Genomic DNA, 16,824 nt, shown 5'->3' with positions numbered 1-16,824 from the left:
GTACACAAACACCAAGTGTCACTACGTGCTGAGGTTCTACCTGTCCCCGGTGTTGCGAAGGATGGGTCTGGCCACGCTGCCGCGGAACGCTCCAAGTAGTTGGACCGTGCCGTACCACCTGTCCCTGGTGGAAAAATTTATGCAGAAAAACACCTTTGACCACAAGTCCATCAGGCAGTGGTCAGCACGTAACGTCCTAGAGGCCCTGAGGGATAAGGAGAGGGTGGACCCTGTGGGATGGTTCCCCGAGCAGACTGTCAAAGTCATTTGGCAGAATGCCTCATCGCCAGAACTTTCCAACAAGCACCAAGACGTAGCTTGGCTGGTGGTGAGAAAGGCCCTACCCGTCAGATCCTTCCTACACGCCAGGAGTCTCACCCCCTCTGCACGATGCCCTCGAGGTGGCTGTGGTGGGGAAGAGACCGTTGTTCACCTCCTTGTGGATTGTGCCTTTGCAAAGAAAGTCTGGAGAGAGATGCAGTGGTTGCTGTCGAGGTTCATCCCGAGCAGTTCTGTGACACAGGACTCTGTGCTCTACGGGCTGTTCCCAGGGACACACACCGAGACAAACATCGACTGCAGCTGGAGGATCATCAACTCGGTGAAAGAGGCGCTTTGGTCTGCCCGAAACTTGTTGGTCTTCCAGCACAAAGAGTTGTCCCCGACCGATTGTTGCGGACTGGCACAATCCAAAGTCCAGGACTACGTGCTGAGGGACGCACTAAAGCTTGGGGCAGCTGCCGCAAAGGCGCAATGGGGAAGGGTCGCTGTCTAAGACCTTTCTACCACAGCGCACCGAGAGACTGGGAACTGTTTAGAGCCCCTCGGGCTGTACAGATCAAAATGAAAGGCTGTAAATGATTGTAATATTGTTTGTACTGATGCACCTGGTGATACATTTTGTAAAAGTTTAACCTGGATTGTACCCTTGTAATGGTGTTTTTGAAATGGTTTTGAATGTGATTGAAGATATTTTATGAATAAAGTATATTTTTACAAAAAAAAAAGTCTGTTTCACATTTTAATAATGGGCACTAAGTGATTGAATTTAAAGGTTCCTGGGTTATAGTTGGGTGTAACTAATACTTCCCTACAATATACCTTCTTCTCCTGAATTCATTGAACCTTTGCTGGAATACAGTTCCATGGCAGGAGGCATCTGATCCCTCAAGAAATGGCCATTCTTTGCAACAGACTAAACAATGAGAATGAAACAGGCAATTCAATTGTATCAGCTGAGTACAATTCTGTCCTCACAAGGTATCCTTGAAGGTGAACTTTGCAGCAAGACTTGGGGGGCAGTGATCAGGAGTGGGAACACTGGGTGGTTTGTTGCCTCATTTACCCAGAGTCACTATAACTGTAGTGGTCCCTCTGCTAAATCAGCACAGCCTAAGTATGAAACCTTCAGAACTTCCTTGTCACTGTGGCTCAGTCCCACTCCACATATTACAGTTACCAGTAAGTCTGTGGAAAATTGGATTTTGTCTGTGTTTCCAGAGATGGATGTTTTTAAACCTAGCATTCATGTACGGCTGTATTTGGGCTCAAAGACATCGGCCCAAATTTACAGAGTTGTGCCGAGTCGGAGACCCTTTAAAAATGGCAGGTAGGACCCATTTCCAGGATTCCTGTCCCCGCTCCTGTTTCTGGCAATTTTTGTCCAGCGCAGAATAAATTTATGGGTACCATGCCCACACGAAGTACTCCCCCTACTGCCAGCTGGTTCCATTGCAGGGTGGGCAGTTTAGACACCGCGTCCTGCCATTTTAGTGGAGTTGGGCTCCTTTTGTAAGTAGGCGTGTTCATGGCCTCTCAGAGGAGGCTTGAATCATGGGAGAATCTTGGTCCTAAGTGGGGAACCAAACAACACAGTCACCTGTTTCTGGAATTCTTTCATTGGTATGCTTTGAAAGGAAAAAAACAAAACATTTGTATTTTCAGTTTCAACAGTTAGATGCCGTATTGCAAGATGTATTTATACTGCAGTTATTGAGTGTAGAGTGTTGTCCTTTAAAGGTAAGCTGACTATTACATTGATCAGCATTTTGTAAGTGTTGAGATGCATTAAATAATTTTCCCATTAGGGGAAAGTGTTACTATACATTCAAAACTCAAGAAAACACTGCTTGGGATCTCTGCTGTAATAATCTTTAGGGGAGGCAGTAACATGGTGGTAATGTCACTGGACTGGTAATCCAGAGGTCCTGGCTAATACTCTGGGGATATGGGTTCAAATCTCACCAAGGCAGCTGGTGGAATTTGAATTCAATTAATAAATCAGGAATTAAAAGCTAATCTCAGTAAACCATTGTTTATTGTCCCAAAAAACCTATCTGGTTCACTAACATCCTTGAGAGACGGAAACCTGCCACCCTTACCTGGCCTGGCTTACACGTGACTCCAGACTCACAGTGATGTGGTTGACACTTAAATACCCTCTGAAATGACCTAGAAATTAACTCAGTTGTATCAAACTGCTACGAAGTTTAAAGGAATGAAACCAGACGGACCACCCGGAAATGACAACGGCAAACCTAACCCTGCTAATCTGGCAAGGTCTTCCTTACTCACAACTGGGGGCTTGTGCCAAAATTGGGAGAGCTGTCTCATAACCTAGTCAAGCAACAACCTTACATTGTGATATTCACAGAATCATACCTTACAGACAATGCCCCAGGCACCACCATCGCCATCTGGGGATGTCCTGTCCCACAGACCTGCCATGAACAGATCTAGCAGCTCAAAACTGGGCATCCGTGAGGTGCTGTAGGCCATCAGCAGTGGCAGAATTGTATTCTACCACAATCTGTAACCTCATGGCTCGGCATATCCCCCACTCTACCATTACCATCAAGTGGGGGATCAGCCCTGGTTCAATAAAGAGTGCAGGAGGGCGTGCCAGGAGCAGCACAAGGCAGACCTAAAAATGAGGTGTCAGTCTGGTGAAGCTACAACATGGGTCTAATTGCATGCCAAACAGCAGAAGCAGCATTTGATAGATAAGTCTAAGTGGTCCCACAAGCAATGGATCAGATCTGGGCTCTACAGTCCTGCCACAGCAGTGGTGGGCAATAAAACAACTAACAGTAGGAGAAGGCTCCACAAATATCCCCATCATCAATGATGGGGAGCCCAGCACATCAGTGCAAAAGACAAGGCTGAAGCATTTGCAACCGTCTTCAGCCAGAAATGCCAGTTCGATGATCCATCTCAGCTTTCTCCTGAGGCCCCCAGCATCTCCCAATTTGATTCACTCCATGTGATATCAAGAAAACACTGAAGGCACTGGATACTGCAAAGGCTCTGACAACATTCCAGCAATAGTACTGAAGACTTGTGCTCCAGAACTAGCCGTGCCCCTAGCCAAACTGTTCCAGTACAGCTACAAAACTGGCATCTACCCGAAACGTGGAAAATTGCCCAGGTATGTCCTGTCCACATAAAGCAGGACAAATCAAACAAGGCCAATTAACAGCCTACTCTTGATCATCAGCAAGGTGTCATCGACAGTGCTATCAAGCAGCAGTTACACAGCAAGTTACACGCCAGTTAGGGTTCCACCAGGGCTACTCAGCTCCTGACCTCCTTACAGCCTTGGTCCAAACATGGACAAAAGAGCTGAACTCAAGAGGTGAGATGAGGGTGGCTGCCCTTGACATCAAGGCAGCATTTCACCGATTGTGGCATCAAGGAGCCCTAGCAAAAGTGAAGTCAATGGGAATCATGGGGAAAACTCTCCTATGTTTGGAGTCATACCTAGCACAAAGGAAGATGGTTGTGGTCATTGGCATTCAATCATCTCAGCCTTTGGTCATTGCTGCAGGAGTTCCTCAGGGTAGTTTCCTAGGCCCAATTATCTTTAGCTGCTTGCTCAACAATCTTTCCTCCATCATAAGGTCAGAAGTGAGGATGTTCGCTGATGACTGCACAATGTTCAGCACCATTCATGACTCTTCAGATACTGAAGCAGACCATGTCCAATTACAGCAAGACCTGGACAGTATCCAGGCTTGGGCTGATAAGTGGCAAGTAACATTCATGCCACACAATGTGCCAGGCAATGACCAAGAGAGAATATAATCATCTCCCCTTGACATTCAATGGCATTATCATTGCTGAATCCCCCACTATTAATATCCTGGGGATTACCATTAACCACAAACTGATCTGGACCAGCCATATAAACACTGTAGCTACAAGAGCAGGTCAGAGGCTGGGAATTCTGCGGCGAGTAACTCATGACCTGATTCCCCAAAGCCTGTCCCCCATCTACAAGGCACAAGTCAAGAGTGTGATGGAATACTTCCCACTTGCCTGGATGAGTGCAGCTCCAACAACACTCAAGAACCTCAACACCTTCTAGGACAAAGCAGCTTGCTTGATTAGCACCACATCCACTACCTTCAGCATTCAATCCCTTCACCACCGGCACCCAGTGGCAATAGTGTGTATCATGTGAAAGATGCACTGCAGCAATTCACCAAGGCTCATTTGACAGCACTTTTCAAACCCATGACCTCTACTACCTAGAAGGACAGGAGCAGCAGAAGCATGGGAACACCAACATTTGTAATTCCCCCTCCAAGCCACACACCGTTCTGACTTGGAAATGTATCATCATTCCATCACTGTCACTGGGTCAAAATCCTGGAACTCCCTTCCTAACAACACTGTGGGTGTTCCTACAATACATAGACTGCAGCGGTATAAGAAGACAGCTCACCAACACCTTCTCAAGGGAAATTATGGATGGGCAATAAATGCTGGTCTGGCCAGCAATGCCTATATCCCATATAGAAATAAATTTTAAAAATCTTAAGTGATTGAAATGATCAGAGCCCTTTTAAATTGAAACAAAAAACCTTTAACAGCTTTCAGTTAGGGGAAAAAAGCCCCCACCTGCACCAGGATTGCTTTGATTGACAGGAAATCTGGTGTAGCTTAGAAGAAAAAGGCTATCTGATTTTTCATTTTCAATAGACTGGGTTTGCTATTATACTTGAGCTCATTATGAATGCTTGGCTGAGTTTCAAATGCTCAAGGATCACTTATCTCAGCAGGGGACTAAGTTCACATTTTGATAGTTTTAATAGATTATGAAAGGATTGCCTGTTTTTAGCGTAGCTAGTGAAACAGATGTTTGTTTGTTTTGATAACAGGTTGACATTTAAGAGGATTGACGTTTTTGAATGGGTTTTACAAATGACAGCTTTTTTCAGTGTGAAATGTGTTTGAGTGAGGGCTCTAGCATATTGTTATAAACTTATTTTTTCAACTCCATTTCAAGTTCATGCCTCCTGAGGTCTGCCCATAGTGGATACTTGGTGTATGGCTATGGAGGATACATGGGGGTATAAAGGGACATGAAAATGGCATGGGGCTGTGAGGGATGAGGGGATGAGGGATTGAGGGTTTGACTTTCATCATTAAAACTGGGCTAATATCCCAATAGATGGAGGCGGGTGCTCCAGCCTGGTGGCCTCACCATCCTACCTCTGCAGCTGCTTTGGGCTTACCTCTAGAGGCAGTGGGCCCAACTCCACCTTCCCCCTGCCTCTCCAAAATTAAAATATGGTGGGCAAGGGGCCTTTTTAAAGGAGGCAAGTGTGCTGGATTGGTAAGTTTCCTGGCTCAATCTTCCTGCCACCTCTATGAAAATCCAGCCCATTAAATCTATGTTATTTGAGGCTTCTTAGTAATGGAGAATCATAAATTCTGGAATGGGGATGTTATGCTGATTTTTGATATATAGAGACATGGAATCACATAGCACAGTAGGCCATTGGACCCATTGTGCCTGTGCCGGTTCTTTGAGAGAGCTACTTGCCAGCTGTTTCCCAGTAGCCCTGCAAATTTTCTCTTTCACCTACTTATCCAATTTTCTTTGGAAAGTTACAATTGAACCTGCTTCCATTTTTTTCAGAGGCAGTCCCTCAGGATCAAGGATGGCTTGCTTCCATTCTGGTGCGATGGGTTCAGAGATTGCTGATAATTCCAGTGAGTGATCTGCAGACTCTGCCACACGAGGGGCAGATGGTGCTTGAAGGATCAGGTAGGTGAGTTGTCTGGAAGTTTGTGTGCTATATCTGATGCCTTGACTTTGCCTCTGTCTGTTCCCCACAAATTCTCTTGATGTGTTCAGTTCCTTCTCAAATGTACCTCCTCTATGTTGGTTGGTCACAGGCCAAGGATTCCCATGAGTCAGCGGGAATGTTTGACCTCTTCAGGGAGGGCATCCCTGAAGAGTTTCACTGTTCTCCTGCAAATCTCCTGCTGCAACCAAGTTCCAAGTAGAACAGTTGCTTCGGGAGTCTAGTGTCAGGCATATGAATGGTGTCCTGCCCAATGGAGCTGGTTTTGAGTGAGTAGTGCCTCGATGCTGGCATGTTGGCTTGGGAGAGGATGCTGCTGTTGGACTGCCTTTCTTGCCACTAGATTTGGATGTTCTTGCTGATGGTACTTTTCAATTGCATTGAAGTACCTGCTGTAGGTTGTCCAAGTCTCTGAAGCATATAAGAGCATGGAAATCACTGCTACCCAGTAAACATGACTTTAGTCTTAGCTTTCACTACCCTTTTCCAGCAGAGCATCCTAGGCCTTAACAACAAGTTACATTAAAAAAAAATTCTTCTCATCTCCACTCTGCTTTTGGTGTCAGTTGTCTGAAATCTGAGGGCAGGATTTTCCGGTTCTGCCCGTGGCCGGGCTTTTCCGATCCCACCGAAAGTCCATGGACTGCCTCTCCAAATTTTCCCATCCCACTCACAATTCCCACTGAAAATCCCGGCCTGTGTTTTTCGGTTACCAATCTTTCTCTCAGTGGAAACAGTTCACCTTATCTACTCTATTAAAACCTTTTGTAATTTTGAACATCTTTATCAAATCTTTGCTTAACCTTTGTTGTTCTATGGAAAACATGCGGTACTGCAGCTGTAAACAATATAAACAATACGCAGGCCCCAGGGGGTCAATTAGTTAAAGCAGTTATATCACTGATAAATATTTTAAGCCATCAATAAAGATTGCTTCCTTTGTCTTTGTGCAGTATTAGGGATTTATTACATCATGAAACACACGGATGTAAGGGAAGAGATTCTCTCTGTCTCTCTCACTGTTTCTGTCAAGCCCAGCATAGTGTAATTTAGATTTTCACAGTAGTAGCATTAAATTTCATTTAAGAGGTGATCCCATGATTAGAGAGCTAGTAACATTCAGCTTTATTATTTTTTCTTTTAAGGAGTACAGAAAATGATTGTTCTCATAGCGATAACTACACTTTTCAAATATGCAAGCAAATCCAGCTTTCGGTGGAAAGCTGTGCCTTGGCTGGGTAAAGTTTTACCTCAGTCCACCTTCTGTAAAGAGAGGGGAATCATGTGTTGGCATGTACCATATCTCATTAGGTGGTATATGATATGAGCACCCTCTGTTATGATCAATGGGCCATGCTAATGTTAACTAGACAGTTGGCAGAAAATGTGAAGTCCACTTACAGCAGTGATCAATAACAGCAAACCAAAGAAAATAATCCATGTAAAAACTTGAAAATTGTGATGGAGCCAAGACCCATAAGTAGATATGCTTTAGAGCACTGGTGCTGCTGAATCAAGCAGTTTTTATTGGTCAGACCCAATTCTAAGAAACAGTATGCTGTGGTGCAAATCTGGCACACCCAAGTGTGCGATTGGTTTTGCAACATGAGCCTTTATAGTGTATAGTTAAGTGATTTAGTGTTAGTTATTGATAAAAATAAAGATAATCTTATACAATCAAGTGTGATGAGTGACAATCATTTCATTCATCATATCACAATGTCTTTGCCCATGTAAACTATAGACCAGCCCTTTAATGAACAAATCAGTAATTGGCACAGTGACAGGACATGTCCTGCATTTTTTCAGTGTTATATAGTTGACAATTTATGTTTCTAAATTGGATCAAGTATTAGAACAATATTGTGGCCCCAAAATTCACTGGAAACTGTGATAGTGAATCAACAGCCCAGGTTACTTCTCGCTTGACTTTTACTGCCATTGATGTCAACTTAACTTTTAATTAGAAAGATCAGCAATACAGCAAAACAAGCAGATGTTTTGTGTTAGCTCTTACCCCGCAGCCTACTCCATTTTGCACCAGACACTCAATCCTACGTAAGCCTGCATCTGGAAGCAGGCCAGCTCCACAGCCTGGTCTTGGGCACAGTACCCCGCCCATCTGTAGTACACATTCCTCTGTTCCATAGCGTTGATAACGATCATACTGCAGATGGGAGAGATTCAGCAATTAAAACAAGGGGCATTTTGTAATTCGCTTAACCCAATAGAGCGCAGTTTATAGCATAATGATTTGGCTGCTACTAACTTATATCTTTATACATACAAGAAGGAAGATATCACAATGCAAACCTCAGATAATAATCCTCTGATGGACTGCAGCCATATTTCAACACACTTGTGTTTATAAACTGCTTTTGACATTGGAAAAATAAAAATTAAGGGGAACAATTAGAGCAGCTAGAGAGAAACTATTTATGCTGGTTGCGGAGTCTAGGGCGAGGAGGTCTGGCCTAAAAATTAGATAGACCTTCCAGGAGTGAAACTAGGAAACACTTCTTCACACAAAGGCTGGTAGAAGTTTGAAACTCTCTTCCACATACAGCAATCAATTGTTAATTTTAAAACTGAGATTGATAAATTTTTGTTAGCCAAAGATGTCAAGCAATATGGGGCAAAGATAATTATATGGAGTTGGGTCGCAGGTCAGCCATGACCTCACTGGATAGTGGAGCATGCTTGAGGGGCTAAATTGCCTACTTCTATTTCTGTCTTCATTGCAATAGATTTTCTGAGATTGAAAAAATCGCTAAGTTTCACAACTCTCCTCCAATATGAACTCATTTTCATTGGCTTTAAGGAAACCAAGTCCTGCAATTAATCACCTGGTGCTGAGCAGAGGTCCATCAATGAGCCTTGAATGACAGTGAGCTGGAAAAATCTAAATCCATTGTGTTACCAAGACTTAAAGGTCATCTCCTCTTCATTAAATGTAATGACCTAGTGAGATGTGCTATTTTAAGAGCAGTTCTGTTCATAAATAATATCAAGTTTTCATATTAAGATTCAAGATAAGACTACCAATGTAGCAAAGTGCATTCAGCTGAGGGCTAAGCCACATGTGGAGTGGGGAGTAATACGAAAGTAATGATTTGCATGTGTCAGTTGTCAGCAGCAAGAAATTTAAACAACGTTATTGTCCTTGTAAACCGATGAGTGGCAGGATTAAAAAACCAGAGAGAAGGGTATTTCGTACTTGAGAGGCTTGGTAATTATGAAAGATTCACTAATGATAAGGGGCCGGCACACAATCAGCTAAGAAAGGCGACTAAGGTTGGTGGAAGGGGTCAATTAGCAACAATGCAAAAGGAACACATTAAAAAAAGAGACATTGAAAGAAAGAATGACCAAGTTTACAGAGTGTGGAAGATAAGGGGCTGGCCAGGAGTGTATTGGAATAGTCAGGTCTAGAGGTAACAAAGTTATGGATGAGAGTTTCAGCAGCAAATGAGATGAGGCAGTGGTGGAGTTGGTCAATGTAATTGGAGGTGAAAATAGGCGATCTTAGTGATGGTAAGGAAAGATGGTCGGAAGCTCATCTCAGGGTCAAATGTGAGACCAAGGTTGCAAACAGTCCGGTTCAGCCTCAGGTAGTTGTCAGGGAGAGGGATGGAGTTGATGGTAAGGTAACAGAGTATGTGGCAGGGACTGAAAACAGTGGCTTCGGTCTTTCAAATATTTAATCGCAGGAAACGCTTGCTCATCCATTAGCACAAGCAGTTGGAAACAGTGGAAGGGTCAAGAGAGGCAATGGTGAGTTAGAGCTAGGTGTCTTCAGCATACCTGTGGAAAATGATGCTGTGTTTCCTGATATGGCTGAGGGGCAGCATGTATGTGAGAAATAGAATGGGGCCAAGGAGAGATCCTTAGGGGACAGCAGAGGTAATGGTGCAAGAGTGGAAAGGCAAGTCATAGCAGGTGATTCTCTCTCTCTGACTGCATAGATGAGAATGGAACCAGGTGAGTGCAGTCCCACCCAACTGGATGATGGAGGAGAGGCATTGAAGGAGGGTGATGTAGTCAATCATGTCCAAGGATGCAGACAGGATTAACAAGGATGAGGAGGGGTAGTTTGCCATGGTCCTATCTGTGACTTTGACAAGAGTCGTTTTGGTTCTGCAACGGAGTTAGGGATTCATGGAATTCTGGGAAAGATGGGCATGGATTTGGTAAGCGACAACACATCCAAGGACCTTGGAGACAAAGGGAGAGAGATTGGAGATGGGGCTGTAGTTTGCAAAAGTGGAGGGCTGTAGAGTTGGCTTTTTTCAGGGGAGAGGTGAGGATGGCAGATTTAAAGGATAGTGGATGGTACCTCAGGAGAGAGAAATTCTATATCAATATCAAGTAAGATGAGAAGGGAAGTTGAAGGGTCAGCTCATACAAAAGCAAAATGCTGCAGAAGCTGGAAATGTGAAATTAAAACAGAAAATGCTGGAAATACTCAGCAGGTCATGGAGCATCTGCGGAATAAACAGAATTAATTGGCGGGATTTTCTGGTCCCGTCATCATGGGCATCATGGTGGGCGGGACAGGAAAATGCAGAGAATGGCCAAAAGTCAGTTTCCCGCCAGCACAAAAATAGTTTGCGTTTTTCCACTCCTGACTTTCATGGTGGGTCGGGCAGCCTGCCGCACCATATCAGGAACTGCATTTGCATTCGTTTGAATATCATAAATACTCATTAAAAACCCAGCTCACCAGAATCACACCCCTACTCCAGATCAAAAGGTCACACCAGTGACTAGTTAGACCGGGGTGATTCATGACCGGGTATAAGTGATGTCCATCTTGCGAGCACCACTTCACTTGTGACCTCAAGGTGCATGTCTGCAGCACTCACCTACCTTTCACTGTGCTGCACACATGGCTGCTGCCACTCCATGCCAAGGCTGCGCAGGCAAGACCAGTGTGAACGCAAGGTGGGGGGGAGGGGGCAGGATCAGAGCCAAGGCTTACCATGCGAGACCAGCGGGAAAGTGGGGGATAGGAGGGCAAAGGATTGACTGGGAGGGTGTGAGACAAAACAGAGGCAAGGGAAAGGGCTGGAGGTCAAAAACGTGACTGGGGGTGGGAGAGGAGATGGCAATGGAGCCTGAGGGAAAGGGTGTACAGAGACACATGACTGGGAGGAGATAACTGGGGAAGAGAGCATGGAGACACATCACTGGGTGTGGGAGGGGTGGGGCCATTAGTCGGGGCCAGAGGGCATAAACAGTCCTGTGGACCTGCACCACAAATTAGAGGGGTGTGGCACACCTGTCCTGGACTCAGTCCAGGGAGTGGAAGACCTGCCAGTCCTGTGTCAGTCATACACAGCATGGTTTGCAGGGTTTCAGCCCCTCACATACGTTCGTCATGGGGATTGGTGGTTTGATACTGGGCTGCAGATGGCACAGTCACAGACAGGGAAGGCATCTACAGCCTGTAGATGGGGAACAGGTATTGTAGGGGGGGCACGCAATGGTCTCATTGCGGGGGCAGGTGGGGTCTCGGTAACTCACAGTACAATGGGCCTCAAGATGGGGAGGGGTCAGGTCTCCTCGAGGCATCGGGACATCAACGTCAAATGGTTTTGGGGGGATGGACAGGGACATCAACAACTATCACAATGGGATGAAGGATTATAGGGGGAGGAAGGAGAGTGATTGGAGGGAGGCAAACCCATGATGCTCCTCCAGCACAATGGGAGGGACTTTGATGGTCACGGGGGGTGGGGGGGAGGCGTTTGAAACTGGTCTGGTAGTATAACTTCAGCACTTTTCAAGCTGATCCAATGACGCAGCTGAAAAGCAATATATGAAAAATAATTGCCATGGGAGGGGTCTCAGGGCTTGTGGAAGGGGTCGACTTGTACTTGTAGACTGCACTTGTGGGCAGATTGAAGGGGTACTTTACTCGTTTCCGCTTTTGAAAATGGAGAGAAAGGCACAGCTGAGACATGTTAGGAATGGTTTAATGCCAATTTCGGGAATGTGGTGCCCGAACTCATTTTGCACATTCTTGCGAGAGTATAAACCCAATTGGGGCCATTTTAGGATTGGCTTCCAAAGCCACTTTGTCCTTCTCGTGGGAAATCCCAAGTGTCTGAAAAGGGGAAACAGGCCAAAATACATCTGCCTAATGGTCCAAAGACCTCCAAAGCTTGCAGCTAGCAGGTTCAGGAGTTGAACATCCCCCAGGCCCAATCCCCTCCGACCATCCCATATGTCAAGACCAAGGGTGTACCAAAGGCACTTCCCATACCTCCAGATGAGCGAGAGACAGTGCCATAGACACCTTTGCACGTCTAGGGATGTGGTGGCTCACATCTGCCAAATTCTCTGGGAGGGATGCCACAGGGACTGGGAGGCCTTCCATTGCCAATGGTTCTAAAAGTGTCAGCCGCTCTGAAATTCTTCATGAGTGGCTCAGTCCAGGGCTCCACTGGGGACCTCAGTGGGATTTCTCAAGCATCTGCTCACAAATGCATTTGAGAGATTGCAGACAGCCTATTTAGCAAGGCATACAATTACGTCCAGTTCTCCTTAGATGAAGCAGCGATCTCCAGATTCCCACAGGTGCAGGGTGCCATCGACTGCACACAGGTGGCTTTAAGAGCTCCCTGACAGCAACCACTACAATTCATCAACAGAAAAGGGTTCTCTCAATGTGCAGCTGGTCTGCAAACACCAGAAGCAGATTATGCAGGTATGTGCGAGATACCCTAGAAGCTCCCACAATTCATACATCTTGAATCACTTGCAGGTGCCACAGATCTTGGAGGGCCCTCAGTGCATCCAGGGTTGGCTCGTCGGTGATAAAGGCTACCTACAAAGGATGTGGTTGATGACCCCTGTTTGGCAACTACAAAGTGCCTCTTAGGGAAGGTATAACGCTGCTCATTCTGCAACACGCTCATTGATTGAGCACACCATTGTCATCTTGAAGATGCATATTTGATGTCTGGACAGGTCAGTACCCTCCCCAGAGGGTCTCTTGCATCACTGTGGCTTGCTGAACTCTATACAACCTGGCACTCCAAAGCGGGGATGTCTTGCCAGAATGAGAGATGGAGGAGCTGCACCTCTCCTCCCATGATGAGGACTTTGAGAGGGCTGAGCTTGATGAGGGCAAGGAAACTGAGGCTCCAGGGGAAGACGCCAAAGCACGGGCCAGATGTACAAATGAGATGCAGGTTCCAGGAGGATGATGACGGATAGCTCATATGAACTTCTTTCACGAGTGCCCTCCATGCTGGGTTATCTTAACAACTTTGTTGCGATCCTTGTCACCTCAACACAGGACATCAATCTCTGAATGAGTAGTTACACTGTTGTGTCACGATGTCCTCATCCTTGGAACATGAGGCAGCCTCTGGAGCATGTGGCCTTTCTGTTATGGGATAACAACTGTAACAGTGTGTTTGGTGCGCAAGTTGAGATGATGCAGCCTCTTCAAGCATCTTGCCAGCATTCCACTGCCCAAGAGGCAGGAGCAGCAGTGTAATCCTCAGTGCATTCATGGCAGTGTGTCTGCAGCCTGGCAAGGCACCTCAAGGAGGACAATCATCACTCAGTGGTTCTCACCTACATGTATGAGGTCAATTCTGAATCTGCACTGCAGTATCTCTACATAGGTCATGCACGACAAGTGTTCAGGCCTCATCATTAAACTCAGTCCCCAGAGTTAGATATGTCTTCAGGACACAGTCATCTGTAATTCTCAGTTATGGATACAAGTCTACACTTCAGCTTACTTTTCAGTGGACTGCGAAAGCTTCAGGAGCAGCAGAGTCTGATATCTGTCAAGCACTCATTACCACATCTCCATTTGGAGTCCCCCAATTTTCTGTGCAGTCTAGCCTTGGCATTTGTGGGCCCAAAAATGCTGACACTCCATCTAGGCCTTAAGAACCCAAATTGCTGATAATAAAGAGCACACATCAGATGTTTTGGAGCTTCGCTTTGATCCCATCTGAGGCCTCTGCATTTTCATTCCAACAGTCTGACATATGCACACAGAAAACCAGTCTTATCAATGCTTTGCAAGTTGCATATTACAATGTTGATTGACCACCTCAGGGCTGGCAGAGGGTTAATGTCACGAGAGGCTAGCCAGACCTTCAGGCTGAGAGCTGCATCCTCCCATGTCCAAGTCAGGCATCTGGGGCCTTTACATACAACTCCTATGTCGCATCATCTAGCAGGAATCGCAAGGTTCAACATGTGTCAGTGAGGTCCATTGCTCTAAATCATGGAGGTGGGGAGGTGGGGACTAATACTGGGGTCATGTTTAGATGTACACACAGACATGAGATAAGGTAGCAGACAGACAGGAGTGTATAAGAGCTTTGAGTTTTAGTTTATATGTAAAACACACTCAAGGCTGATTAAAGTACTTGGAGGCCAATGAAAGATGCACTATGTAGGTCGTCATTCAATCCTGTAAGATCCACACTGAGCACTCTACAATGCAGAAGCATCGGGAGACCAAAGTGGCCTCCAGGTTCTAAGCTCATGAGGCAACATAATATGAACCTCTGAAGCAGGTCTCAGAGATGCCTTGGCCAATCACAAGTTCTTAGAGGCAGAGGCTTCATTCATGTCGATGCTGCACAGAGAACGGTCAAGCATTGTAATCAGATGTTTTGAGACACCATAGAACTGAGGCAGACAATGGGACATCTGGGAGGAGAGGGGTGGGTATTTGTGACACTTGACTGACCACAGAACATATCATCAAGTAGAAGAGGCATACACTATATGAGAAGTGGGATGAATCAAAATCTATTTACATTTGTGGTATCAATTTACAGAATGTGATCACCCGTGCTACCTTCATGCTCCTAGTGTTTCTTAGCTTTTCTTACCCTACCGCTATATCTTGGTGCATCCCCAATATCCACAGTGGAGGCGGAAGCAGCCTGCTGACTGCTATGTCCTGTTGTCTGTGATGACCTTGGCGGTGATCTGAGGCCTGGAGGGCCCCGGCCTGCTTTAGATCTCCTTCTGTGGGGCAGGTGCACCCTCCGTGGCCTGTGGAGATGCAGATTAAAGGGTCACAGGCAGAGGGGACTGGGAGCAGTTGGACACTCTCGGAGTCACCTGGGTGGATGGCCCTGGGATGTCCAGCCCTAATGGTCCTCCTCCCTATGGGTGGCAGAGGGCACCTCCCTGACTCCTTAAGGAAAAGGGACACCTGGAGTGAGGTCGAGGTGACCCGTCCCCTCTCGCCTAGCCACTAATGGATCCCACCTATGCCTAGAGAGATGGAGTGCAGGTTCTGCCACATTTCAGATGCAATGACCTGGACTATAGTCTCCATGGCAGTTGCCATCCTACCAGTGTTGACCATGGTGCGCTGGCTTGTTGGCGCAATTACATAAGACTGAATGTGGACTTCGTACGTTGCAATCTGGTAATGGCATCTGACAACCCTGCCTGATGTTCCCGTGTCTGTCTTTGCAGCTCCAACAGCTAGGTTAGGGCCGAGTCCAGAGGCTCGCCATGTGACTCTGATTCAGCAGGAGTCTGGCCTCCAGCAGTTCTCCGAGTACTGGTGACCTTGGATGCCCGTGCCTCTGCCTGCTGTGGACCCGTACCTGTGCTGTGCTCACCAGATTGTGACCCTGAGCCTGCTCTACAACTAGGTCCCACCGAGGTGTGGCTTTGCGGTAGTGGAGGGTGTAGGTGAATGCTGAGATGGCTCTACCTCTAGTGGGTCCTCATGGTAAGTCAACCTTCTCCTCACTTTCAACTCACACTCTCACAAGCCCAACCTCAGTGCATTGCCGCTGAACTTGGGGGCAGTAGGCTTCTTCCTTCTCAGGGACATCACTCGCCAGGATAGCTTCCCAACGCATTCCTGTTGCTGGGGAAGATTCCCAGTGATGGGAATGCAGCAACCCAGTTTCCACCAAATGGAGGAGGACAGCCAATTTGAATGATTATTGGCCCAATTGAAAGTGATTTTTCCAATCACCCCATCAGGGTGTCACCAACTGCAAGGAGGTGACCTCAAAGTGGCTTCCGGGGGGGTGGGACAGTGGCTGGGCTATCAGAGCCAGAGTCTCCAAGGTGCCACCAGCAAATTCACCCCTTGGGGCCCTGTCTGCTTGGCCCATGTAAAAACCTATTTAATGCCCACCTTTCTGAGGGCGCCTCGAAATGGAGGAGTCCTTACATTCTCCTTGCTGGGTCAGCAATGGCCACTTCTCTCCGTAGCGCTGCCAAGGCTCCAAAGCTATCGGTCCTCTGATTAGACCAGCAGTGTGGAAGACCCACCCGCTGTCTTTAATTAGTTTCCCTTGCCTGCCAGCTCTTAATTGTCTTCTTCTGGCAATATCATGGGGAGAGTTATGCCTCTCACCCGAGCGTGCTGGCCGCCCAAAAACCACAAAGGGACCTTCACAGCTTTAGCAAAATTTCACCCAACCTTTCAAATCTGCCATCTTTCATCAGAACATGAAAGGTTAACTGTGTTTTCTCTCCACAGATGCTGCAAGACCTACTGAAAATTTCCAGAAATTTCTGTTTTTATTTTGGATAGTCAACTGTTTGGTGGGAAGAACAGGAAATGGGTCTTCTGGACAAGGAGAGTTTGAACAGGGCATAAGAGAAAATAAGAGAGATACCAGAGAAAAATTTGAGTTCAGGGCTAAGGTGGTGGGGGGAACCTTACAGGATGTTAAGTTGATTTAGGCTTGGGGAAGCGAGTGAAGTGGCA

The 16,824-nt window shown here is 46.4% G+C and overlaps 1 protein-coding gene across 3 annotated transcripts in view; it reads right to left on the bottom strand.

Annotated features, from left to right (window-relative positions):
* The window catches only part of prkn (parkin RBR E3 ubiquitin protein ligase), a 1,436,175-nt gene that overhangs the window by 147,088 nt on the left and 1,272,263 nt on the right, over positions 1-16,824 (bottom strand). For all 3 annotated transcript variants that reach the window (XM_078556736.1, XM_078556737.1, XM_078556738.1), the window contains exon 9: positions 8,113-8,262. In XM_078556736.1, coding sequence (XP_078412862.1) covers positions 8,113-8,262 — 150 coding nt within the window. The remainder of the gene's footprint in view (positions 1-8,112; positions 8,263-16,824) is intronic.

Source organism: Cetorhinus maximus, chromosome 14 (genome assembly GCF_964194155.1).
Source record: "Cetorhinus maximus chromosome 14, sCetMax3.hap1.1, whole genome shotgun sequence".
Classification (NCBI taxonomy): Eukaryota; Metazoa; Chordata; class Chondrichthyes; order Lamniformes; family Cetorhinidae; genus Cetorhinus; species Cetorhinus maximus.
The sequence above is the reverse complement of the archived record's forward strand: the minus strand, read 5'-3'. Positions and strand labels throughout refer to the sequence as shown.